Here is a 27,511-nt window from a genome sequence, read left to right as displayed (position 1 = left end):
GTCCGCAAAAAAAAAAAAAAAAAAAAAAACGTGAAGGAGCACCATTTTTTTCATTGTTTTGTTAATTGCACATCTTTGGAGACGCGTCTTTCCTTCACTCCGAATATGAGAGGGTGAAGGAGCACAGTGCCGCCTCATGCGTCAAAGATGAGCTTTAACTTGCGGAAACAAAACAAAAACAAATGTATGGGGTGACTCTATCGGAACTGCCTTTATCTTGGGTTGCATGTTCTGTTTTCTTTTAATCTTTTTCCAGGGCGCAAGAGGCGATAGTGTGCTCTTTGTCCCACTAACAATGGGAGGTGAAGGAAATACGCGTCTCCAAAGATGCGCAATGAACAAAATCAAGAAAAAAAAGGTGTTCCTTCACGAATTTTTTTGCGGACGATCTATCGAACGGATTTTTGTTCTAAAAACGGCTCCGGAACCAGGTGACCAAAGGGACCAGATGTTCTCATTGGGACAACTTCGTAGCTTTTATAATTAAAAAGTTAATCATTGAAAGTTAATTAAGACATTGCCTTAGGAGTTTGCTAATGCCCTCCTAACGTGTGCCCTTCCGCCTATGGTATAATGTAGTTGATTTCATCTCCGAAAAAGTGATATATATATTTTTTTAAGAAATATGTTCGCATTTAGCTGGCACACCATGTATATGCGTGTACATATAACGCGGGACCTACGACAAATGTTTCCACACATATGTAGGATACCAAGAAAAAAGAGGGAGAACAAAGAAGCGAGAGGGGTATGCACGAAACAAGAGCTCGCAAATGGGGTAGATTTCTTTCAACACAAATTACGCTAGCTTCTTTCCAGGCTTCCTTGTCTCTTTCGTGCATTTTAAATACATCAGAGAGGACGCCGACAATGATGAGGACACATTGACAATTATTGCCATACATTCGTATTGATTCATACGCAGTATAAAAGGGAGTCCCTTCCTTCATCCTCACGTCCCGCAGATGATCACACTTTTCGTACGCATTAAAAGGCGCAAAAATAATAAAAGAAGACGAAACATGTACCAGGCGAATGTCGCTACAGGGCAATCGCTTTTAAGTTACGGTTTCGCACAACGACGAACCCCGCTGACGATATCGGCGTAGCAGAAAAGGCACTCGATCGATCAATGTCGTTCAGCAGCAGCATCCTGCGTGACCGATTGTCCTTTACACATCCGCCTGGTTCCTTTTCCTCTTTTTTTTATGCTTTGCTGCAGCACCGTGCGTCCTATATAGGCATGCGAGCCCTGACTATCCTTTCGTGGCATGCAAATGCGAAGCATGTCTGTGTCTAATAGAACTTTATCCGCGTCTACTCGGCCGTTCGAGTTTTGAAGACGGCATAGAAGGAGGACGTCCATTTGGGGCCTTTCGAGACGACTGGCAGTGAAACAATATGTAATGCAAACGGTACGCAGCTTTTTGATCACCATATAAAAATTATGCGGTCATGACGGCTTTCGACCGATGTCCGAGATATATACGTTCTGCTTTTAACGGCTTAAGGAGAAATAGGAGAACACAAGCTGAATGTTGGAAATAGCCGGTCGAGCAGACAGTTAAGAAAGCATTTCCCTATCGGTAGAAGCGGGGTAACGTCATCAATGCATTTCGTAGAAGATAGCCCGAGCAATGAAGGAAATCTACTAGTCAAATCGGAGTCGGTGGTTTCTGGTTCATAAAGGGATTAGACAGTAACAATGAGTTAGGTCCGCGCTAAATCAACAAAATGTTTCTACAGAAACCACTCTGGTAGTGTCGAGATGATGATGATGGGAACAAGAAAAAAATGGAACGTAAGTCGCGACAGGGTTGAGCTGTCTACAGCACCACATCAGCAAACTAGAAGGCAAAAAAAAGAAAAGCTTAGCGGTCTCTCTGCTGATGCGACGAGGGCTAAAGCAATACCAATCGTTGAATTGCGAAGAAAATGCGGGGATAATTTTAAATTGCGCGTAATAGTTTGCAGATATGGGTCAACTGCATTTTTATTTTTAAGTGTTTTGGAGCAGCGGGCTCCTATGTTTTGTAGGAGCCACCATCTCCCTTTTTTTTTTTCTAATTCTCATATAATCTAACTGCAACGAGTTATGATGTAATGCTAGAGAGAATAACACGCTGTGGGGTTTGGCGTGAAGAAACTGTCAACCGGCAGCTGAAGAACCACCACTGATTTACAAAAAGGAATTCCAGCAATTTAATCGTTTACAGGAAGCTGTGCCTGATCCGGACCCTCGACTCGCCTCAGTTTCTCGCTTATGCGAAGAACTCTTCCACGAATTTCCCCATTCATTATCATTAACTTATTTGTTGTTGTTGTTGTTCCACAAAAAGAGCATCGAATAAGGAGACGCAACTTGGCCATGTTCAAGAAGGGAAGGCAGCCGACTGGTCTGAACAGTTAAGTGAGCGATTTTTTCTGGAAAGCTAGTTGTCAGATATTGTCAACAAAAGACAAATTGGCCATATGGGGTCTTCTCAGCAGCCCCTCATGTTCCAACTGCGGCGCCGAGGAGAATAGTGACCATGTGCCACGAGAGTGTGTCACAGCAAGGACTCTGTGGACACTCGTGTGTCGCCACTTTTCCATTCGGTATCGGCCGATGCAACAGATGAGGGCAATGTTCGAACAGTTAATTATGATAATGACAGCATTTACGCTTTGGAAATTTCGCTGCACAGCCTGAACCCAGAATAGGAGGAACCGGCTGATGCATCCTAGGCTCTTCATTGGGACTCAACTGGTAACAGACTACTTGGAGCACAGACTTTTTTTGCTGGATGAGCAGGAGTTCTTGCGACAATGGTCCTGCCGCCATGTTGCTCTTCACAACGGACATGTACGGTTAACGGGCCTCATCTATACATAGTCTAATTCTCCTAGATGGCTAGCTACAAGTTAATGCACTTATAGCACGTACCCTGTATTTCTTGAATACTTGGACTGGGGAAGTTAAATGACATCGTTTTGTTTCTGAAGGACGGCGGCCGTGTGCCATACAAGTTCGAGATTTTTCAGCAGTGTCGGAGGCTGTCACGGGAGCGTGACAGCCTCCGGTCGTGTGCTCCGTCGTGTGCTCCGTCGTGTGCTCCGTCGTGTTGGTCGTGTGCTCCGTCAGGTTTTGTCATATTGTGAACGTTTTGTAGACAAGCGAAAGAAATATTCTATTCAGAAATAGTCGCCCGACGTGAAAGCGAAGGTCGGTTGGTTGGTACAAAAGAGAAAAATATGGAGATGTTGATCCAAAGTGAAGGAACCGCGAGCCTGTAGTTGGTCCCTCAATGAGTTTGAAGGTCGCAGAACACAACACAGCAATCTTCCACCTTCCACCTGCATGTCCCGTTAGGGAGCCATAAACGAGATTCGTGCGTGGGACACGTGGACACGTAGATGCTGGCGTGCTTTGCAGAATCAGTACGTTTCAGCATGTTATGTTCACCATCGAACTGAAATTCGACTGTCGTGACGTCGTCGTCGGCAAGCACTCCGAGTGAATGACGCATAAATCACATTAATTGTGTGTGTGTGTGTATTGTGAGAGCCATTGATTTTAATGATCTGAAGCTTTCAGATGGAACCTGTAGAGGTGACGACAGGCCGAACTGGATTTCCTGCAATGCGTAGACCACGACTACCGACACACATAGCGAAGAGTTTTCAATCCGCCAGAGGGCGCCGGCACACAACGCCCCCCCCCCCCCAGCCTTTCATACGCAAAGGTCGTGCGGGGTATTGGGGATTACGTGTTGTGACCTTGCAAGGCAAATTATTACAGGATTTTCATGTTCACTTGCATCAAACACGCGATTCTTAGAATATCCCTGGTAACGTTCATCTGGAGTGTCAGCTGTTTAGAGTTCTCGAAGGGGGCCTTGCCCGTCTAAGAAAGTTCCGGGGGTGGGGGAGCGGGCTGAGGTCCCCACGCTGTCAGCGTCTATGCACCAAAGTGTGAATCCCAGAACGACCGGTTGTTCATGTCGGCCAGGCCCAAGCCACGACGAATCAAGACGGCAAGACTTCGATCTCCCGCCTTTGCAGTCTGCCGAAAAGGCTTCTCCGCCTATGGCTCCCGTGGCGCCATCTATTGTCCGAGATGAGTTTTCGGCGCAGACCAAAGGAATTTGAGAGGGGGTAGGCCAATAATGCTACCACACAAAAGAAAAAGATAAAAGGAGCAGACGGAAAAGTCTGATGGGAGTCACAAGGGGAAAGGGGCTGCGTGAACATAGAAGTAAAGTACCCAAGCAGCACAATGTACTGAAAGTCGAGTGCAATAGGGGTGGACGGTATGTGTCTTATCAATGTCCTTTAGTTGCAGGAGCCTGTTCAAGGCCTTCCACCTACCCGTTCACCCCTATTGCACTCGACTTTCAGTACATTGTGCTGCTTGGGTAAATCCTCTGATACGACAGAAGTGATTCGTATATCGCGGAACTTACCTGAGGCACGTGGTGAACATTGCCATGATTAAACAACCCGGCGAGATATGTGTTGATGCGCGACAGCGGCCTTGACAGATAAACTTGCGCTTATCAATAGAGAGTCTTAGGAAACCGTTGATAACGTGACTTTCGTTGAGCCCTATCAACCGGAACCAATCAATGGACAAGATTCTGAGTCACACACGACTGCGATTGGCTCCGATAGGCATGATAACCTTACCAACCTTGTGCTAAAAGAGCCAAATTGTTTGGTTCGGATAACAGGGAGATTAGATTGAATGGAAAGAACCAATGGGGAAGCTTTGGGTTTTCTCTAGCCGGGGGGGGGGGGAGGGGGGTGACGTAGAGATGGAAAGAGAAAACGAGGTTTGCCTGCTTTTGTAATGGCGGCATGTTTTATTTTCTTAGGGAAGAGGAGGGGTGAAAAGTGATTAAGAGTGGAGAAGGACGATTGTGAATGCTCTAAAAACTGCTGCAAGTCCAGTGTCCTCTAGGTAGCCGAGGAGAGCGTCACCAACATTGGGCCGGGCAGCTTTTGACCCGTTTGGGTGGGTGATGTCTGTAGACGAGTGCATATAGAGATGCTACCGCTTCTCAAACTTCGACAGAGCTCCTCCTTTTCACCGTGGTACTTTCGACAGTGAAGCAGGAGGTGGGACATGTCTGATGGTTCCCCACAGGAGCTGCTATTCGGCGTGCCCTCTCTTCCTATCTTACTGAGGAAAACCGGCGTGAAGGCACTGCCCGTTCGAAGGCGCCGGATAAGTGTGGGTTTCTGTCTAGGAAGTCCACTAGTGGGGCAGGGTGGAGCACATTGTGTGGAAGATGTTGCTGCCTGACGATGGGCCTCGAGAACGTCACTCTTAATTGCTTTGTGCGTAGTGCGTGTGTCCTCGGGCGCTAGAACACTTGGCTCAAGTAAATGTGGGGACGCGGCGGGTTAACCGCCGCTTCCTTCCCTGCTATATCTACATGTGATGGTACCCACTGTAGATGTATACTGCAGTGTTGGTCTTCCAGCTGATGTATGTTGGCCCGAACGTGCCTGGTTAATGCATCCTCACTTGTAGTGTGTTGGATGCGAAGAAGCGCGGAACTCGAGTAACTGAGAATGACCACTGGTTGCGGCGGAAGACTGCCCACTCGCCTGAGGGCGTGTCGAATGGCTATGAGTTCAGTTGTTCCCGAAGTGACCTGGTCGATGATGAGACCGTTACACGATATACAAGAATGCAGTACGACACCGTACTTGTTTCGGATCTTGGGCAGACGGAGTCATCTGTGAAAACCTTAACATGGCTGGTAAAGTTGGTTTCCACAAAGTTGCAGGCAATGGATTTAGCAACCACTGCTGACACGTGATTCTTCCGATGTAGGTGCGGGATGGAGGTCTCACAATTTATCACCCCCGATCACCTCGTGGTCTAATGGGCCCTTGCACCAGGAGTAGTGGCTTCCCAAGAAGGGAGAACGTATGCAGTAGTTGTGCAAAACGGGAGTGCTTGTGGTTCTCGAGGCGATTTAAGATGTCAATTCCTGTCCTAGTCGTACTTAGGCGGATAAAAATGATCCAGGAGGTTCTCTGTCGCAGCTAGATGGAGGGAGAGAGCTTCGGCTTCTCTGTAGGTCTCCCTTCCACTTGCTGCCTGTGGGAGGCCTTAGGCAGTCCTCAGGCCGCCCCTGTAGATTCTTTCTAGCACTTGCAGCTTCTTTCTAGCACTCTTCTTGCCTTGACTAGCTGGGGAAGGTGAAAGGAAAAGCGAATAGGACGCTTGATACTGAGAGTGCTTTGTGGATCAGGTGGAGCGCGCCTGGTGAAGACCCCCAGCTCACCCCGCACAGCTTCTTCTGGGCATTCCGATAGTGGGCTGATGCCACGAATGTTGCTTGTGATGGAGATTTTTGCTCGTTTGTGTGAGACGACTGCCTACCGCCCAGATTGTGAAGTTTTCTGAGTATAGTCTAACCTCGATTGACGGTGTTAGATTTGGGATTGCCTGCGGAAGTCCAGCCACTACTATATTGCACAGCATCCACTGTATCTTTGCTTCGACTAGATGACGCTTCACTGCCCCAGACCTCGTGATGGACGTTAAGGTCGCCACATAGGATCAGGTTACACGTACACTGCTGATGCAACTGAGACAGGCGGTCGTGAAGCTGACTCTGCTGAAGTCTACCGGGGCGGACGTACACCGACCCAACTGTTGGTTGCATTGCAGAACTATATGTTCGCGCCCACAAACTCTGCGTTTTCACAGCACAAATTCTGCAAGTTCCGTTCACACTGGGGAAGGTCAGTATTTACAAACGGACCTGTGCAGCCGGTCGGATAAGTGGGTATGTGGGCTCTAACATACTTCTTATACCCTTGAATATTGGAAGCCTGTGAAAGTCCGCATTCATTGAATGTTAGTACGGGTATGGGGCGTTTCCTGGGGAAGAGGTTAACCTCTTGAAGTTTCCCTAAGGCTTCTGCACTTCGCAGCACTTCGCAAGACTGCGGCACATTCTTTTAAAAAAGCTTAAGATCAGCAAAGATGTCTAGTGCTGGGCATAATGCATAGTTATACATCTGCTGCATACGGTAAGTTTGCATCATAGCGTTTTGCACGAATGGGTGAAAGAATAGCTGAAGTCTGCTTGGTCTGCTGAAGTCTGCTTGACTATAGGCACCCTCTGTGAGAGGTCGTCGTTTGCTGAATTATCGCACAACGTGGGTGGTTACCGTTCCTGCATGAGTGAAGGAGGCTGTTTATTACTTTGTGCATTAGCGCGTGTTCTGTCCAGGACGGCTTTGCGCGCCTCCCGGGCCGATGCGCCCCTTATTGATACAATATCGGTTGGTCGCTGTTTGAAGCTGCTTTATCGATCAACAGTTATCTCGCGTACAGTGGCCCTTGCAACACTTTAGGCACTTAGCAGCATTTTCCTCGATGCACTCGCTGACGTCGTGGTCACCCGCGCATTTTGTGCAAGTTTGGGAGAGTGTGCAGGTAGCGTTGACGTGGCCAAAACGACCACACTTGAAACACTGGGCGGGCTTGGGCTTCTACTCGGTAATTCGAAGCTTAACGGTTCCAACATGAACGTATTGGGGTTCCGTTCAGAAGCATATCTTCACGGGCGCACCATGCTTGCCCAGGCGCCGCACGCTCATGATCCGCTCACCGAGTTCACTTTCAATAAGTGATACATAGTCACTCGAACTATTCCAATCGCGGCACGTATTGACACCGGGAGAAAGGCACAAACTGATTTGGAACAGAGGCGCGATAGCCCCAGCAGCTTATTTACGCCACCGGCGGTTTTAACATCCAGTGCGGCAACGTTATTTTGGCCATTCAAACGCAGCCGGCCTCGGTAGCTCGGTTGGTAACGTGTTGACTTGCTGAGCTCAAGATCGCGGGTTCGATCCCGTCCAAGGACGGTAACAATGCGAGTGAGGTAAACATTGCTCCCAGCACCGTGTGTCGGAGATTTCCAGCGCACGTTAAAGAAAAAAAAAGAAACCCAGGTGGTCGAAATTATCCGCAGTCCTACCCTGCGGGACGAGCAACATGTCGCCATATTGTGGGCAGACAAACCTTATGTGTAACATGACGGCATCATTATTATTCAAACGTATTTCCACGACTTCGTTCGAGGCATCCGAGTCCAGATATTCTCGTTAGGAGGAGGAGTTAGGAAGTTTTAATGAATCGTTTTCACTTGAACGGTTCGTGAACTGTTTTGTCGTTGCCCAACCAGAGGATTCCACTCGAAGTCGGTCCCCTTCCCGTTCGTTGCCCGCTATGCGGTTCGCGGAACGGTTTGAACGAAAACGATTCACTAAAGCTGGCTATTTTCAAATCGTTGACATTCCCACCTTTACCGTTGATACTGAAACGCACAGTCCGGTTATGAGTCAGCGCAAAGCGCACCGACGACGCGATACACTCTTTAGTGTGAAAGTGAACATATTCGACACAAGTGTGTCTGGTTGGGTGAGAACTGTGATAGTAACGAAAATCTATGATAGTAACGAAAATCACTGTAGTGGCCGTTGGCCACTACAGTCACCTCTGCGGAAGGAGCCGAACTGGCTCCCAAACGTCGGGTATCCCCGTCCTGTACCTTGGTTGGAGATTTTTGTTACTATCACTCTTTACTGTGTCATCAATGGAGATGCTGTGGCGGCGTTCCGCACGACGTTTGCGTTTGAGTTGCTGTCGAGAAAATCTTAAGGTGCTTCTTTTGCATCAGTGTTGTCTTTGTCCGTTATTCGGGCGGCCATATCGCTGCTGCCCCCCTGTAGATTCTGGGGATTGTCCTGATGCTGTGATAAGACTTAGGTGCTGTTGTTTGCTGTACGTGAGCAGTCTCTAGGAGGGCAGAGATCATTCACTGAGGCAGCGGAAGCCTCCGACGTCAGGTTTCGTGTTTACTCAGTGAATTCATGTTCCGAGAACAAGAAATCCCTGGTTGAGCACAGGGAAGCCAACGGTTAGTATTCCGGCTTTACGACCGGGCGTAAGTGAGCCGTACAATGGTTCACGCTCGCGTCGTCCGTCGGATGTAGTCGGGTATAGTTCCCACCTCAACCAGGATGCTAGTATTTTCCTGTTGTATTTGTGTTTTCCTATTTTCCTTTCTACGTCGATGAACCGTTCTTGAGCAGAAGCGGAGTTGTAAGGGCAATGAAACAATGAATGAGTGGTTGTACAGCTTTTACTGTCCATAAACATCGACACAGAAAATATGTAGAGGACAACTGTGAAACCCGTGCCTGACCAAGAGTAGGAAAATACTGGCATCCTGCGAACGATACCGCTAGCGAACTAGTGCAGCGAATAATATCGCTTTTATGTTTCTCATCGAATGGGGTGTAGATTTCTTTCTCCATCAACACAATAAGGAAAAAAAAAGAAACTATGTCTTCGAATTTCAACAAATCGGGAGAGCGAATGATAACACTAGGTCGGCTATGATGTGTTTCCTCATCTGTCCGCAACTACGCTTCTGTATTTTTGATCGCGCAGGCGCCTGCGGGACCATTTTTTCCGCGACCAATTTTTTCCTACACCCCGCCGCTCTTGGCCGTGTGAGTGGGAAAGGGGCTTGAATTGGTTTGCTCGTTCTTGGTGTTCCTCGGCTGATCTTCCACGGGGGATGGATTCGTTCGGCAGCTAACGAGTTAATTAGCTCAATGAGCGGTCTTAATTACGGTAGCAACCCTGGTGTGTCCATTCAAAAGGGGGCAATATTAAGCAGAGATAATCACAGCAAGGTGCGGCTGCCGGAAGCGCCTCTCTTCAGCGCCTCTCTTCTCTTGACCTCTTTATAATATATGAGGTCGCCGGTCACGCGACCTATTGACATCATCCCGTCACGTGGTGTCGTGACGTCACTGAATCACTGAACGACTCTTTCGAACGATTCACTAAAACGAACTGAATCGAATGAATTGATTCACTAAAAAGAGTCAGGGATTTTTTTTCTTTTTCTGGTCGAATCAAATCAGTCATTTTGCCCATCACTACCAGTGAGCGAGCGCGCCCGCCGGTTTCTTCTCAGCCGAGATGGTGGAGGTGGCGTGATGTGCGAGGGGGAGAGGTTGGGGAGTCAGAGTGAGAGGGCCCTTTCCGATGCCTCTTACCCTCAAACTGACGGCATCGAAAGTGCGTTAAAGAAATGCTGTCGCATTTTAAACAATAGAATAAAAGGACGCGCGTCACGACAACCGCAGAACGACGGCGTGTCTCCGATCAAAATTCGCATTGATCCATAGGAAGTGGCGACCGGCGAAGCCAGAGGTTGTGAGGTAACGGGAGGCTTTACGGGAGGCCTGTGACGTGACCGGGGAACATGACGCGCTGATTAGCATGAGTGTATGTACTGTACCTCCAAATATGGATACACTATTTAAACATTTGTAGACAGGACGCCTGTATCCTTATCATGATTCCTATTTGACCACTTTGTCAGAAGAATCAATTAAAATTAGAGATGGGACGAATCCAGATTTTCTCGAATCCGAATCCGAATCCAAGGAAGGTTCTGCGAATTCACGAATCTTACGAATCTCGAATCCTTCGAATCCTTTCTTTTGAAAGAGTTTAAAAAGCCAGAAAAAAAAACTATTCTACTGAAAAGTGTTTTGAAGCAGAAGTTGATATCTTTGTTTAATCAAAAAACAAATTTCGGGAGAACACATACCCGCCCAGTCAGCACAAATTGTTGCAGTGACATTGCGCCAATATTGCCATGCAATATTGATGTTATGTTGCTAATGGCCGCTTCCGTTATGCAGCAACGATGTTGTTGAAACAACAATGTGACATTGTGACACAAGATGTGACATGATACAGAAATGTGACATTGCAACGCTGATGTAACAGTGCTAAAGACCGGCTTCGTTATTGTGCAACAATATTACAGAAACAACATTGCAAAAAATGTGATATTGCAATGTTGATGAAACACTGCCAATGACCAGTTATTTTACAGTGATAGCAACGTTGCAAAAGCAACACCGAAGGAGCACTACAGTCTTGGTGATAACACAGTATGCTTCACATTCAGTAATCGTCTGCTCCTGGGTAGACTTCAGTAGAATGGTGCCGACATTCGTCTGGAAAGCCTACCGGGAAGCTCTGGGAAAACCGCAGACAGCGCAGTCAGGATTCGAACAAGTAATACCTCCCAGTCTTTGCACGGAAGGCGATCATTCTAACCACTATGTCACGCACAGACGCTATGGAAGAACGCAATATCGAGGGTCAGCGCGCAGTCACATGTGCGTAAGAATGAATTGTAATTAATTTCATGTTCTCAGTCCGATTAATTTTCTTTGAGATTATGTTGTCCTCGTCTCGATCTTTTTGTCCATAGTCATCTCCCATAGTGCGTCCGCACTGTTGTCCCAGAATATGTCTCTCACAGTCTGAATTAATCCCATAATGGTCACACTAATTGAATGTTACCTCACTGCACCACGTGAAACATTGCCTGAGCAACATAATCGTTATGTTTCTAAAATGCATCGGCTCAAAATGATGCACCAACATTGAACTAGAGGCATTGTGGTAACATTCTATTTGTGCATGAAACGTTGCCGCAACATTTGAACACGTCGTCAAAAACAAACTGATATACGACGGGTGAACGTCACGGGAGGTTCCGAAGATTTCATTAATTGTTTACTGAAGGGAATTACAGATAGAACAAGATCGTGCAAACATTGTGTTACTGGAGCACTCGGAGCAAGTGCCTCGGAAATGCTGCTTGCAAAACGTGCAACATTGCAGCAATATGTTTGTGTCGATGTTGCTGCAATGTTTCAGACGTTGCTTATTGGTAACATTTCTAAGCTGCGACGTTTCCTCAATATAACATGTGCAACATTGCTCTCGCAAGAGAATCACACTGTATAGCTCTACGCATCCTTCGAAATACAGCAGACTCGCTGATATAATGACAGTGCTGCAACGCTAAGATCAGGTCGCTGACGCACTGTTTTGTGAGCAATGCTATTGCAACATTGTATTAAAATTGATTGCCAAACACCACATCAGCAATGTAACTGTGGCATTTCTTCAGTGTAGCACACGCACATTGCTTCGGAAACACAATCACGCTGTTCGCTCTACGCATCTTTCGAAATACGGCAAAAACATTTAAATAAAGATACTGTATAAGTGGTTAAATTCGCGGGCTCAATAATTCGCGAAATTGCGAGGAGCGAGGCTCAGGCAATTATTCGCGAAACCTTAAATTCGCGGTACCGCAATGCGTCGCCCCCGCACGAGGAGTCTTTGGGACTTTCCGCCTTGAACTAACAAGAGGACAACAACCCTGGACAAAACCCCATTTCATCCCTTTTAAGGCCTTCTGACTCAGGGTTAGGCCCAATATCCTCCAAATGCCCATTTCCACCGACGTCCCAAATCAACCAAAAGCTAATTTCATCGGAGGAAATGTTTGGAGGTTCCAGGCTCTCGGTTGATCTGGGCACGGGGGTGGCAGTGACCCATATCCCCCAAATGCTCTTTTTATCCGAGCGCCCAGAACCACCGAAAGCGGGATACTTGAAAGAACACGCTTCCCCCGTTTATCAGGAAGAGGAGGAAGGGTGAGCGGTTCTTGGGTGTGCGGGAATTCAATGTACTTCCTGCAACTGACTCAGAAGTGAAGTTTGCCAAGGAAAGGTATTATTGATGTCGATCGCGTTCAAGAACTGATCCGATCCGAATAGAGAGATATTTTCCATATGAGTGACTGAAGTCGAGGCACTGTGTAGGTCATGATAGTGGTAAACGATAGTGGTAGTGATAGTGATAGTGGTAGTGGTTTCTTCGTCGATGGCGCTTCCATCCGTCGCTTTCAGCCCGAGGTGGCTGCGTTACGATCAAGGGCACGCCGCCGTGAACTATATCATATCATTTCATCGATCACCATGTTGTAAATAACCGTTGTACATAATCGTTGCGTCATCCTGCAGCCCCTGAACATGTGACCATACCTGTCTCATACCTGTCATTAAATTTTCCTATAACAAACGAATAGTAACAAAGCGCCCACGGCACAGGTCCCGAAAAAGGTTACAAAAAGGACCTCCTTCTTTACTTTTCTTTAATGCTTTCTGTTAATACAGTTTAGACGTTCAGAAAACACTCTATTAACCGGCTCAAACAACCCCTAGAAAAAGCTTGCAAGCAGTATGAAAGCATGAAGCCAACATATCGTCTGAACTGTCAATCTCCTGAAAAGGCGCTTGAGGTTTGTGTGTTTTCCGCCGTCCCGCTATATGTTCCAGCCACAGGACATACCATTCCCATCATGTTCTTTTTCCGTGCCTCATGACGCGGACCTCCATGAGCTTCCGAAGATAGTGATTCTCCCGTGAGCAACGTGCTAAACGAATAAAATTCATTTTCGAAATATCTCTGTGTTCAGATGGCTTCTTGAACGCGATCTCATTTGTACACACCGAGAGTCGTGTCATTTCTACCCACCCGAGCTCAGGCTTCTTTAATATAGATTCCGTGCATCAGCTCTCATTTTTATATCAGTCATATCTGTTACATCTCGCGGAGATCCAGATGCTAGATCTCTAAGGAGAATTATTAAGTACGGAAACAAAAGAAGCAGTAGAAGTCAGCGGACCGCGTACATCATGTTACAGAACATTTCGAGCACCGGATGAGCAGCACCCAGGGACGCACGTGATGGCTAGGGTCACGTTACCCTCTCTGGTGAGCTGCAGGAAGTACAGCTCGAGGCAGACTTAACTGGAACACGACTTCGACCGCCGAATCGGGAAGAGAGCCACCCTAGCGGCGCTTAGGCACTGATGTACGGCCCTCTCGGAACTGTTTGCACCACTCAAACGCTTTGCTGTGGCTAAGTGTATCGTGGCCATACTGAGCCTGAAGTCTTCTGGGAGTCTGGGGGAGCTGTGAGCCTGTCAAGTCGTTACTGGGACTTTTTTTTCACGGCTCCCACCACGACTCAAACTGGAAATAAACAATTCATTCATTCATTCTGTGTATTTCAGATGACTTTACGCCTACATTCACGAGAAACTTGATGACAATTCGCTGTTCGATGTGCGCGCTCATTCGTTCGTTGTCGGCTATCTTGTCCAGCACGTGTCTTCTGTTTTGGACAAACCTTGGACCACCACGTGGTGAACGCGGAGGACGGCTGCGTGTGAAAATGACGAAAAAGAAGTAGCGCGAGCCATTTGTACACTCAGGAGACAGGAAGTCCCGGTTTGACTTGAACACCCCTAGTAGTTGGGCACCCGCGGCTCGACAGTTTCGAGACCGCGCGAAAAAAGTGCTAGCTGGCAAATTCTGTGCGCTCGGAAAGCGCCACGCGAACATGCGAGATTGCTTTGCTTCGACCAAGCGAACATGACTGTTCGAGATCTGGAAAAAAAGTTGCCACGAAATGATCACCCGAATTCGCCTTTATGCTGCGAGGGTGTCCGCATAGGCATGCGATGTGGACTCGGCATTACCCTCAACAGTGGTTATCATGGCGACGTTTGGTTGGGTTTGAGGCGATTATGTAAAGGTGCATGCTGACTGATATCACGCGGATGCGATGCTGTTATCTCATTAACACACAAATGTGGACACCAAATCCAATAAATTTGCCACTAGACTCCGTGCATCCTCATTTGTTTCATCACAAATCTGAAAATGCCCAACTGAGCGAACACGACCACCTTCACGTGTATCGATGAGATAAAGCCATAGCATCCGTGCGATATCAGCCGACATGCACCTTCACATGCCGCAAACACAACCAAACGTAGCGCTGATATTCAATGCTGAGTCTACAGCTCATGGCAAGGCGGACGCTCCAGCAGCAACAGTGTGACAATCGAAACACTGTTTGCCTTTATTTCTCGTAAGAGCTGCTAGGGTTACTCTCTCCCCGACATTAGCTACGCCAGTCGAAGTGGCGTCCCAGTTAACTCTGCTTCGAGCTGTACATTGGATACCCGCACACTTAGGATCCGCTCACCCTTCCTCCTTTCCTTGTTAAACGGGGGAAGCGTGTCCTTTCAAGTATCCCGCTTTCGGTGGTTCTGGGCGCTCGGATGAAAAGAGCATTTGGGGGATATGGGTCACTGCAACCCGCGTGCCCAGATCAACCGAAATCCCAGAAGCTCCGAATATTTTTTCGGAGGAAATGAGCTTTTGGTTGATTTGGGACGTCGGTGGAAATGGACGTTTGAAGGATAGGAGCTGCTACCCTGACTCAGAGTGTTACGATAAGGGGTCATCATTCGGGTGGCATCTGGGTTATTGCGGAATTTCCGTGTCACCCGTCATTCTTGTGTCCACACCGACACGCCCAACATCGCTACAGCTTTGTGTTTGTCGACTTATTTCGACTCATTACCGCGGTGTCCTTGCTCCGGTACTTCAAGCCAGAGCTTCAAGCCAATGTCGCCGCGTCCACCTCCTTCAACCAGCGACCACGTGTATGGACTGCCCGAGAGTGCCGTCCTCCATACGATAGGCCACGAACAAATTCAAAACAAAATATATACAAACAAAATATTTGAACATGTGTTTGAATATTTGAATGAACATGTCTCTCGCGAAGTAGCTATTTGGCACAACCAGAAGCGTAAACGTGGAAACTACTGCTACAGCCCTGAAGCCAGGTGCAGAACTGAAAGTGCAGTATAAGGGCGTAATAAACCGCGTACATAAGATGTATCAGCGTTCTAATCTAATTTCTTTCTCGCATTTTTCTATTATTGCTTCGAATATTTCGCGGGACTTTAGATTCGCGAAAAAAAGGGCGTTCGGGAATTTCGCGAAAAATCGCTCCTCGCGAAAATTACTACTTATACAGTATTGCACAAACGTTGAATTTACTTTGTTGCTTAAGCGTTTTGGAAGAAATGCAACTGCAACATAGCATTGACATTGCTTGCAAAACATTGCATCAACAATGTAAACGCCACATTACCTGAGTGTAACATATTCAACATTGGCTCAGTAACATCATCGCAATGTTAGGTTTACGCAATCTTTGAGGCATAGCATGAACATTGAAGTAAGTATATTGCCTACAACGACGAATGTGGGCATGAAACATCGCTGCAACACTTCAACGTTGAGGTAACATTGATGCAACACATTTGTAACACCTTGTGCTGTCTGGGCATATACTTCTTCCTAAGTGTCACATATTTCATTTGTTGTTCAACGACTACAGGAAATACATAAACTCAGGAGTCTGAATTCCCTCCGTAAAACTGAGAAACAATCAAAGCAAAACTTCGTTACTTTTAAACTTCTAATATCGGAGCTTTATGTTGGTGTTTTGTCGCGACCCGGGGGCCGCCGGGCAAGCAGGCTTGGAGGCGACGATTTTAAAAAGAAACAAACAAACGTGGTTGGTGTATTCGAAAGATTCGATTTGCAGTTTTTGGCAATGAAATTCGGATTCGCGAATCTCGAATCCCTCCCTAGAATTCGAGGATTCGCGGATTCGGTTGGCACATCCCTAAATAAAAGGGAATATTGTGACCGTAATCGTGGGAAAATTCTAAGAATAGTTTTTCTTTTTTTGCATTCCGAGTATAATAGGTTATTATAAGGACCCACGATGATCATCATACGAACAAGAAACAATGAAACTAAGTTCTCCTAGTTTACATTAATTTAAAAAAAAAACAGGAATGAAAACATAAGAAACAGAGAGGGAGAAAGTAGAAAGGTGGCCGAAAGTTCAGTTGCAGTGCGTCAGCGTGCAGCTAAGACGGGACGGCCTATGTGTTGGGTTTCTTCGAGGCGCTTGTGCTACAGTGAGCTCAGTTGGTATTGCGCTGACCAACAACCCATATTCCTGACGCTATCAAAACGTGGGGCGTGCAGATGGGCCGAAGTCGGCTTTCACGGCACTGCGACTGTTAGCGTACTTCAAACACACAAAGAGAATATAACCAGTTAACCCTTTTTTTTTCTTCTTTGTTCTAATATAAATATCCCCCACCCCCAGTTACAACATTTTTTTAATGTTTAGTGGCCTATTCTAGTCCTTCGGACCACCTGTATCTTCTAAATTACGTGCACCTTGTACTGTTCATGCGTCTACCTTAGCACATAGAATATTTGCACTGAATAATATGGACAACTCACCATAGACCATCATGGACTGCTCTTTGGAGTCGTGTCCAGCAAGCGAGGAGACAACGCAGGTGTATCTCCCACTAAGCTCCGTTGTAGGTCGGATAATCTTGAGAGCTCGGTATTGCGAGTCCTGAGTATTCACCCTGAAGGAATCGTCTAGACGTCCCGTCAGAATGCCGCTTGTGTGTCGCGTGTTCAATTCCGGGATCCACTGATAGACGGGCTCCAGCATGTCATTGAAAAACCACTTGACAACTAGCCGGACGTCGTTCTCGTTGTACACATACTCACAGTCTAAGAGCACCGGGTCGTCTGTGCCGTTTTGCACCCAGCGTGGCACGGACAGCTTCCAGATGGCCACGCATACCACACCTGAAAAAACAGTGTATAGAAATCATCGTTAGGACTGTGTGTGACATGAACTGTACGACAAGATCTTAATTGCATGCGGAATTCTGAAGAATTAATACGCTACGCTAACCTTCGAAGTATGACAAATACATTACGGACCATGGGAAACATTATTTGTAATATTAATAGTTCCAATAGGCAATGGATAAGGACGAGTCTTTCTATCATATGCAATAATGGGGTACTCGGGGCACATCCTGAGGCAATTCATAATATATGAATCACAAGGTGCTCTAGGTGTGTGTGTGTGTGTGTGTGTGAGTGAGCGTTGATAAAAATAATCTGGAGAAATTGACTCCATCCACGTGGATTGGCTCCACCTATACTCACATCGGTAAAAGAGCGAAGCTGGCAAAGAGCAAAGCAAACAGTTATCAGCTAGCCGTAATATAAGAAAGGAAAGAAAGGAAAAGGAGAAGAAACCAGGATAGCAGGAAAGAGCAGAGAAGTCACACACTGAAAATACAGTCACGGTCACATATCACCGGAAAGGTGAACAACCAACACAGCAACTGAAAAAGAGAGTCAATAGGCGCATTTACATGGGCGCATACGTCGACTGAAATCAACAGTCGACGGATCGCAAAGATCGACTTGGGACGGTTTACATGGTAGGAAGCGATGCGCCTTAGTCCGCCGGGCAATTCAGTCGACTCAGTCGATGACAGCGCCACCAAGGCACTAAAGTGGTCACTTTGCAATTGCATACTGTTTTACGAGTCTGTGACTTCCTTTACTACGCCCAACGTTTCTACCAACGGCCCAGTCGATGCCCAATGCTGCTGGCTTGAAACGCTTGCACCGGCGGGAACGTCAACCGTGTCCGTCGCCATGTTTATTTTCTGTGTTGCGGGCGGAGCACGGCGGAAGATGCGGTTGTGACGTAGCGGAAACCGTTGACACAGTTGACTTGCGCGGTTTACATGGCAAAGGCGAGACGACTCCAGTCGTCTGATCTACCCCAACGTAGCGACTTATTTCTGCTGCGTCGACGTCCCCTTTAGGTCGATGTAGGCGGGTTTACATGGAGAGGGGAGATCGACCTATCCCGCCCAGTCGACTTATGTCGCCTTCATGTAAACGCGCTTAGTCATAACTTATCAACCGCTCTGATGGCTTGAAGGAACGTAATAAGCGCTTGCAGCGCTCGACGACCTTGAAAGAGGGTCACAGCACCCACCCAAACAGCACAATGTACTGAAAGTCGAGTGCAATAGGGGTGGACGGGTAGGTGGAATGCCTTGAACAGACTCGTGAAACTTAAGAGCATTGACAAGACACATACTGCCCACCGCTATTGCACTCGACTTTCAGTACATAATGCTGCTTGTGCGCAGCACCGTCAAATTAGTGAAAGCGCGAATGTCCAGCTGCAAGCGAGGATTGAAGACGACTCTGAGCTCTGAGCGACTAAATACCGCGCACACCGCAGAAGAATATGTCGACTTCAAAGGCATTATGGGAATTACAAGAAGCTTTGACAAGAGTCGAACCGAAAATGTCATCGGTTCGGTTCGGGTTCGACCTTAGTGGTACAGTTCCGGTTCAGCCCCCGAAGGCAGCTATAGCGGTTCAAACCGGTTAATTCTAAGCGGCTGGTTCAATAATAGTGAGTGTCAGTATACCGTTGATAACGTGGTTTTCGAACTGCCGTGTCTACTGCACCCACTTATCAACGGATGCTGCCATTGAATTTGGTATGTATGATAGTTTTACGGTGTCGTTATCAACGGTTTACTAACGCTCTCTAATATGAACTTGGAATGTCCCTGTAGGCGGAATCAGTCGCAGCACGTGTATTGCGGTCCAATATTTTTGTTCTTACGTTCAAATTTCAATGGAGAACTGGGATAGGAGATCATAATGCTATGGTTGATATTTGGGATGGTTTAATACGGAGGACGAAGAACATACATTAAATCAGAAGTTCTCTTCCTACCACGATCAGAGTTAACAACCAAATAGCATTTCATCTGGGATGTTGAGAACAGGGGCCATACCATTATTTGTAAGTGAAAAGCGTACGTGCTGTTTTCGTAGCAGATCGCAAATAGTAATATGCGATATTACTACTATACTATATATGTTCATATGCGCTAGCGCCCTTATAATATGTAGCTTTCACCTACGTAGTAATTGGTCAAGAGCGTACTAAACGGTGATGATCTGCTTATGAACCAACGAATGGCAAAGACAACCACCATCCGCTCAAAATCAGCACCACCATCACCTATGAATTAAGAGGGTAAGAAAGAGAGCACTTAAAAAAGGAGTAAACTGGGCGTAATTGCAGCTTCTATGCAGTTCCCTGGATTGCAATTACTCCCCATTTTAGTCCTCTCCCCTGGCCCTAAAGTTTACTGCCTAGGACATCAAGTAGTTACTAAACTTCGCAAATGGTCCTCTGAATGCAACAATCTACGTAAATATGTGTTGTTTGTGAATTTGATGGAACAAGGTTATAGAGTTTATTCACTGATATTACCCCTCTACAGGGCCGTAGCTTTGAAAAGGCGAAATCGCCGCCATAATGTATAGGTCCTGCGAAGTTTGGTTTGGGTTTTCGTTCGCTACCATATGCTATATTGGATGTTATTAAGGCTGAAACTATGAAAATTGCAGCAGGTGGTGGTGGTGGCGTATTTCCCAGGTATTGTAGGTGGTGGGGTATTTACCAGAAGACCCGCATGCCTGAAAATTACAGGGATATTGTAAAAACAATGTTCACACTGAGATTCCATTGACATCGCTGAGAGCTGGGTCAAAGTTTGGCCCCAGGAGCGGGCAAAAACTCTTCTATTGGCAAAATCGCGCCAGGCATTGAATGTTCCATTGAAAGCAGGGGCAAAACATTTGGTCCAAAGAGCAATAGTTATAGACTCAGCGATTTCCTTGGGGCAAAGCCAGCGGAAAACAGCAGAGGAGAAGAGGCATGCGCGCGATAAGTGAGGCCGGTGATGTTAGAGCTTCCCCTTCTTTCTTTTTGTCTCATGTGTCGCGAAGGCTGCCCACGTCTCTTGAACATTGGAAACATGGAGCGTCCCGCTGCGTGTACTTGGAATTATCATGGCGCGATTCCGAAACACCATGCGGCCAAAGCAGGCCCGAGAAAGCAAGCGGGTCAGGAGCTATGCGCAGAGCACTCGTTGCACCTTGAACTAGTGCTAGCATTCCATTGGGCACGTTAAGTAGCGCCTCTTGCACTCCGAAGAGAGTGACTTTGCCTAACCCCACAAGTAGCCTCTGCTTGACGCTCCAAATCCTCGCCTGCCTGCATGACGAGGGTCCACGCTTCTGCTCACACCTATTTCCGCTTCGGGGTTTTGACAGACACTACAGGCACGCGATTTTTAAAAGTGAAGCATTGAATGAATTGATTTTGCGAAAGGCTGAGTCGTTGCGTTTTGCAATGTCTCTCGCAACAGCGCTAACGCATGTGATCAGCGATGGTAAGTTTCCCGACGTGAATCGATCACTCATACTTGTAGGGCAGCATAAAAGACACGGACGAAGACAAGGGACAACTCCGTACTCTCTACTGAAGAGCTTGAATTTACGAACTATCCCGCCTTTATCCTGTAGTGGATCGATCAGCCGATGGATCAATTGATTCTTGGTTGATTCTTTTGAGTATCGTTCATCGTTGTATATTCGTGCGGGTCAAACGAGATATTGCCGTGCAGCGCAGGGCAGGCATACATGCGCCAAAAAACATCTGCTAGCTAGCGGAACTACGTCACTTCGCTTGCGTCCCCGTCTCTTTGCACCGTGACTCCGCTTTTGAGATGTGTCAGAAATTTTGACTCGAGTTACGAGCACCGGAAGTGCGCTTGGCCGTTTAATGGATAGAGTCATGAACCTTTTGACTCTGGGGTCGCTCCTGAACGCGCCCATTGACGAAGGAAACCCATGCGATCCCATCGGGAGCATGCGCTTAAACCCCACACAGCGCGCGGCCAAATTTGTTCTCCCAATGGAATTAGCCATTAGAAACAGTTTCTGCCCTCGAACCCTTTGGAGACACGCTTCGCACCTGCACACGGTCAAGGGCGGAATAACCTTGTCTTTGTGCTTTTTCCGTGTCAATCTTCTTTAGCACTGCTGGGATATACCAGTACGGTTACCGGTCCTGGAATTAAATGAATGGAATGGGGCTGTCAAGCCATTCCAGGAGTGGGAATTGACAATACCTTTTCATTCCGAGGAATTGAATTATCACAAATCTCCATTCTCTGAATGGAACTGGAATAGGTGACCCCATTCTACAACCCTGGAAACAAGAAATCAATGGTAAATGCGATGCTGACGAAAATCAGGCCGGTTAGAACCGTCGGACCTACGTCATGGTGGCAAATCCGTTAGCGACTGTGGCGATACCCTGCGAGTGATTTCATATACCCATGAAACCCTACCCTAATTCCCTAATATTCCCTTCTTTTATCACGGAGTAAGAAATGCCGTTTTTTTTTCCCTGGCACATTGTGTCTTCTGCATGTCACAAGATTTTATCTTATTGATATATCACGGTTCGCCATTTAATTCAACATAATTTCATTCATGCACACGGTTTATGTACATAAGGACTGTGACGACAAAGCGTGAATTGCAGTACATAAACACTCTGTGACATTCATTGAGCAGCATCCATTTAGTACAGAAAGGGACTACTGGTTGTGGAAATTGATTTAGTCTCCAAAAGGACTAATGCTGCTCACGCAGTAAATTTAGTCCTTTGTGCACCGTCCTGTGTGCGTCTTTGTTGTTGTTGTTGTTTGCGAGTGATGCTGCAACTCCTTTTTTCTTGAAGTGTGGCATATGAAAGTCATTGGCATACATCAGTCACGCTTCATCAGGTTCGCCTGGCAGTCATGACAAAATAACAATGCAAATATTCTGGAACCAATAAAACACCTACCTACCTACCAACAAAGTAAGTAGCATAATCTAAATTTCACCCACTGTCGGTAATTTGGGTAGGTGTAAACCGTTATTTAAACCGGTTATCAAAAACTTTTTAACGGTTCACTTTCGGTTCAGCTCCAAGATAGCGCCAATAATTTCGGTTCAGTTTAGTTCCGGTTCGGCTAAAAATATCGGTTAATAACGGTTTTCGGTGCAGGTTCGGGTTCGCCTCGGCTCTCTGCAACACGAAAGTACTATTACCGTCGCTTTGATCAGTTATTGAAGGTATATCCAAGGAACTTTATGAAATTATTTCCGCACTCTACTTGTCTTTCACTGGCTCCAAGCGAATCTGCTCCTATTCGACTATGGGATCATCAACGGGCGTATTGACGGATACTTGCCTGGAATGACGAATTTCTCCATTTAGATTATGTTCTTCGATTTCGCAGTTAACCACACGCTCAACCTTATTGAATACAGCAAACTGACTACCTTGCGGTGATTTTTAGACAAAAAGACGACAAGCGGCTAAATAATGGTAACGTATCGAATACGCCCTTTCCTCAAGTCAAAACCCCCTCCCATTGCTTCCTCGACACACCAAACGCAACGTATTCCTTCCACGGGAACTTACAAACACAGGGTACAAAATGCACAAGAAAGTTTCTCGCAAACAATGTATTCCATCATTGTAACTGGATAATAGAATAAGAAGAGAATGAAACTGAAGTCGCTGCAGTCCATAGCAGCGAACAAACACACAAATCAATAGCAGCGAACGAACACGTTCCATGCTACCCGTCTGTCTCACATGACTTGTTCCGTGTAGCGACAAGACCGCATAAATGAACATATATATAGAGTCACCTCGAATGCAATCGATCAACAAAAGACGATGCCTTCGGCTGTAGGTACACAAGCGCTTGAAAGAATGTCTGGGAATCAAAAGGGTGCCATGGAAGACAAGAGGAGGCGAAGACTTGTGAAAGCCTTGTCGTATCTGTTCTCCGGATGATGAACGACAGTGACGCGTCAAAGACCAGGGGTGCACGCAAGCGTGGGGCTTGTCGAGGGACGTCTGCGAGCGACGGAGGTCTGGGGCTTGGAACTTGACACCCAAGGGCATACGGACACGTTCCGTTGGATTCTGTCGCCGTAGAGATGCGTGCATTTTCTTCATTGGACAGTGCACCCTTGAGGTAACTTGATGGAAGGGCATTTTTCTACACACGCCTCGCTCTGTCGCAGTTGAACGTTTTCTAGTGCTTCATTGTAGCAGTTGACCCGTCCCTGCACGACGCTCGTAAGGAAAGGTGTGACATTATTGGGTAGGGCGGTCAGTCGAAGCGGACCATCATTGTTAGGACGAGGAACTAACGTGACATGACCAGGAAGAACAACGCATGGACGATCCTAAAGAGGTTAAACGCGAGATGAACTTGAATGAATGGAGCTAGGGAGAAAGATTAAACTGTGTACGGCAATGACACTTATAATGGAAGCGCTCGATAATCTGGAGGAGGCCTGGAATGTAGTAGGTAATGTAAGTGGTGCAGCCCGATGCGGTTCCAGCCCAATTCCGCAAATTACGTCCAGGTGTGCACCGGTCTTCAAGGAGCGCTGTAGATGATGAGTCACGATGATGACTGGCATCTGCGCGGGATCTTCACGTTGGATCACGAGGATCTTCACGAGGATCAATGGGTTCCTTCACGAGGATCTGTGCACGTTGTGTGTGTTGGATAGACGTAGCACCGCCACCGATACATGCACCCGCACTGTCTCTTAGCGCCCAAATCATGACAAAGGGCGTGTTTACAAGTTTAGGCGAGACCCTAATGTCGGGTAATGTAGTCAACCACAACCAGGCTTTTCCAAATGGCTCCCAAACGGCTCCAAAAATGGACAGTGCCATTTCTCAAGCTCCATGTACACTGAAGGACGTGATTCTAGCTATAACCAAAATCAAATTAGTATCTGTTTATGATGACCGTGAAATGAACGGCACAGTACACATCAGCGTCGTTCGTGGCTAGGTCATTGGCTAAGTCCGCGGCTGTGTGTCATCAAGTGAGGTCAACAACGCCAAGCCGGTTGGCCGGCCGGTTTTCGTCGCCACCAACAAGGATCATGACACCAATGGGACCCATGTTTTCCCTTTCAAGTACTCGAGCTTCCTTTTTAACCGCGACAAAGTGGGTCCCAGAAGATTATGCTTCCTTTCACATTCTGCAGAGTGTGTGTATTGTCGAAAGGTGACCCACACTATATGGAAACGTTCGCCCGTAATCAGGGCTGCTACAAACAAAATAATAATAAATCAAAAAAGACATTGAGGCCACTCGGCGCCTCAAAAAACACAAGTTGTCGCCCACAACCGCAAAACCTCGCCTCACCTAAATTCTTCCCCAAACATGAGCAAACATGTGTAATCGTCCACGCTAACGACTGTTATTACAACTTACAGGTTACAATTCCGCTGTTAATATGCAAATGCCGAATCACAAAGTAACCGCAGTGGTATGCCTCACCCTGTTGCATAGAAATATGAATAAACTCAGAACAGTGCACGAAAAACAAAAACTGACTCTCCCTCATGATGAAACCTGAATCCGCATTTGATTACTGGTACTAGCTTTCAATGTGTTGCAATCGACAAGGACGTCTGAATGGGTCCGCGAGCAAGTGCGGGGGTGCGTGTCTTTGTGGTGAATCTGTGGACTTATCACGGGGCAACGGGCTTGACGAACGACGGACGTTACAGGTTATTTGCAGACTCTACTACGCTAAAGCGTCAACCGCATACGACGATTGTTCGACGTAAAACCGGCATCCATCACCGGTTTTCCGCTGAGCCGACGCGAACAACGGGAACGTCACCGATTTCCCGACGAAAGGCGGAAGCGGCCGCTCGACGGCAGCCAATAGGACCGCACACGGAAAAGACGCCACGCGGCCGCTCCTGGTGCGGACGTGGTGTGCATTTCGGATGCCCGTATGAGCAACCTGGGCAGCATTTCGAAAGCTAAACATGCCTTTGTAGCGCTTGCTTTGCGAATATGCCTTGACCTTCTGTGTGCCACTACTACTTTTCTGTGTGTAGCAAAATATTTATCAGTTAGTTTGAAGCAAATATTTAATACGGACTGACGAAACGCCCGCTAGGGCGCCACCGTCTACCGCAAATGGAAATCTGTGCATGCGGCAGGGATGGGCATAAATACATTTTTTTGGTATATAAATATAAATACGAAATACTTTGTTGAAAGGGGTATTTAAATACTCTTCATAAATACTTTTCACTATGAGTATTTAAATACAAAATTTAAATACCGTAACTACTACCATAAATACTGTGAGGAAGATGGCACCTGGAATTACAGAAATAACGATGATTATAACAACAAATCAGCAAGCAACAATAACGTTTATTTCTTAGATTATGGTGGCGATTTTAATATTACAAGTTTCTCGAAGTCTGCATCTTTTAGGCACCTTCTGTTCGGCCGTACAATGAGATTCGCCAAGGAGAGCAGCATCTCCACAGGTGCTGATTAACAAAGGATTGTACTAAATTTGACAAAGCTGCTTCGTAGAACAAGGTAACCGGGTATAGTCGCGACCGTTGTCCGCACCAACACGGAAAACTCTCCATCTAAAATGGTTGTCGCACGTTGACGCGCACGCGCATGCTGACTGTCACAAACACGGTATAACTGCGCCCCAAACTCGCCCTTCTTCACGAAAAGTCAAATGGAGGGCAATTTTAGGATATGAATCAGTATATTCCCTATTTAGGCGTATTTATAAAAGATTTACAAGAACAAATACCCTAAAATTGGTATTTAAATATAATTATAAATACATGTTTCCAGTCTGTATTTAAATACAAGATATAAATACATGTATTTGTATTTTAACAAAATGCTTTGTTGGGCTAGTTGGTAATTCATTGCTAGACCGGGAAAACAAAAAAACAGCGCGAAAACGACAACCACGGTAGGAACATAAGACACACACGGGCGCTTGTGTGTCTTATGTTCCTCCCGTGGTTGTCGTTTTCGCGCTGTGTTTTTTTTTTTCCCGGTCTAGCATTGTATTTTAAATAATATTTTAATTACAATGTATTTAAATACTGCTCATCCCTGGCATGCGGTTTGTCCCGTCGCTTCTCCGCCAAGTCGTCGTGCCGGTCGGAAAATTCGCCGGTTTCCCGTCGAGAAATTGCCGTATACGGTTGGACCTTAACAGAACAAATCCTCTACGAAGTCGTTTATTCGAAATGTTGTTTGGAAAGTTTTCTTTCTTTGGAAGCATTAGTATTGATTGGATGTCGCGACAGATCCGTTTTCATGCCTAAAAGAGCACAGTTAAACCCATACGGTTTCCTGCGCAACATGCAAATACGGATGATCTGTAATCCCTCGTTACATATTACTGTGCCGTTTCGATGATCGTTTTCGGTCGTAGAGAATCAGAGGAGCCTTGCGAGCGCTTCTTCGCACGAAAGCCGCGCACTGCAGGTTAATAACTGTCGCTATCTATGCACGTGTGCCAATCGCTAACGTATATATAGTCCTTCTATGTTAATAAAACATAGTATAAGGGAAATCTAAGGCGTACCTGAAAGTGAAGCAATAGAACCACGAGCTCTGGCGTTTAGATTAGCGATGGCACGAGATGGCGTTTCATTTAGTGTGTTTTTCAGCTGCCTATACGGACAATGTGGGTTTGTGTTGCGACGGTGCGAGAATGCGTCCATTGATGACGCACCCTTGATGTATTCAGTCCAATTCAACTTAGTCCTGAAGCATAATTATGACTATCTTTGTTTCTCCTCGAGCTTCTTCTTCTTTCTCTTTTTTTTTCTTTTCTTTTTTTTTTTCAGCGATGGTGCAGAGGAAATGTGCCCAGTGCAAAATCGACGCAGCGCTTACGTAGCTAGAATTCTAGTCGAATTCCAATGAACTGTAATGTCGAATTCTATTTTGATGTGTGGCTGATGGCCCAACATTCTGCTGGAGCGCAATCTCCTTTCTATCACCCTACGAAACTGCCCATAACAAGACAAACTGTGGTGATGTGGAGTTCGCTTTGAGTGCA

The 27,511-nt window shown here is 46.5% G+C and overlaps 1 protein-coding gene across 1 annotated transcript in view; it reads right to left on the bottom strand.

Moving 5' to 3' along the window:
* The window catches only part of LOC135383849 (uncharacterized), a 146,163-nt gene that overhangs the window by 74,857 nt on the left and 43,795 nt on the right, over positions 1 to 27,511 (bottom strand). The window contains exon 2 of the mRNA XM_064613150.1: positions 17,102 to 17,464. Coding sequence (XP_064469220.1) covers positions 17,102 to 17,464 — 363 coding nt within the window. The remainder of the gene's footprint in view (positions 1 to 17,101; positions 17,465 to 27,511) is intronic.

The sequence above is a fragment of the Ornithodoros turicata genome, chromosome 2 (assembly GCF_037126465.1).
Source record: "Ornithodoros turicata isolate Travis chromosome 2, ASM3712646v1, whole genome shotgun sequence".
Taxonomy (NCBI): Eukaryota; Metazoa; Arthropoda; class Arachnida; order Ixodida; family Argasidae; genus Ornithodoros; species Ornithodoros turicata.
Note: the sequence above shows the minus strand (reverse complement) of the source record. Positions and strands in the feature narration are given on the sequence as shown.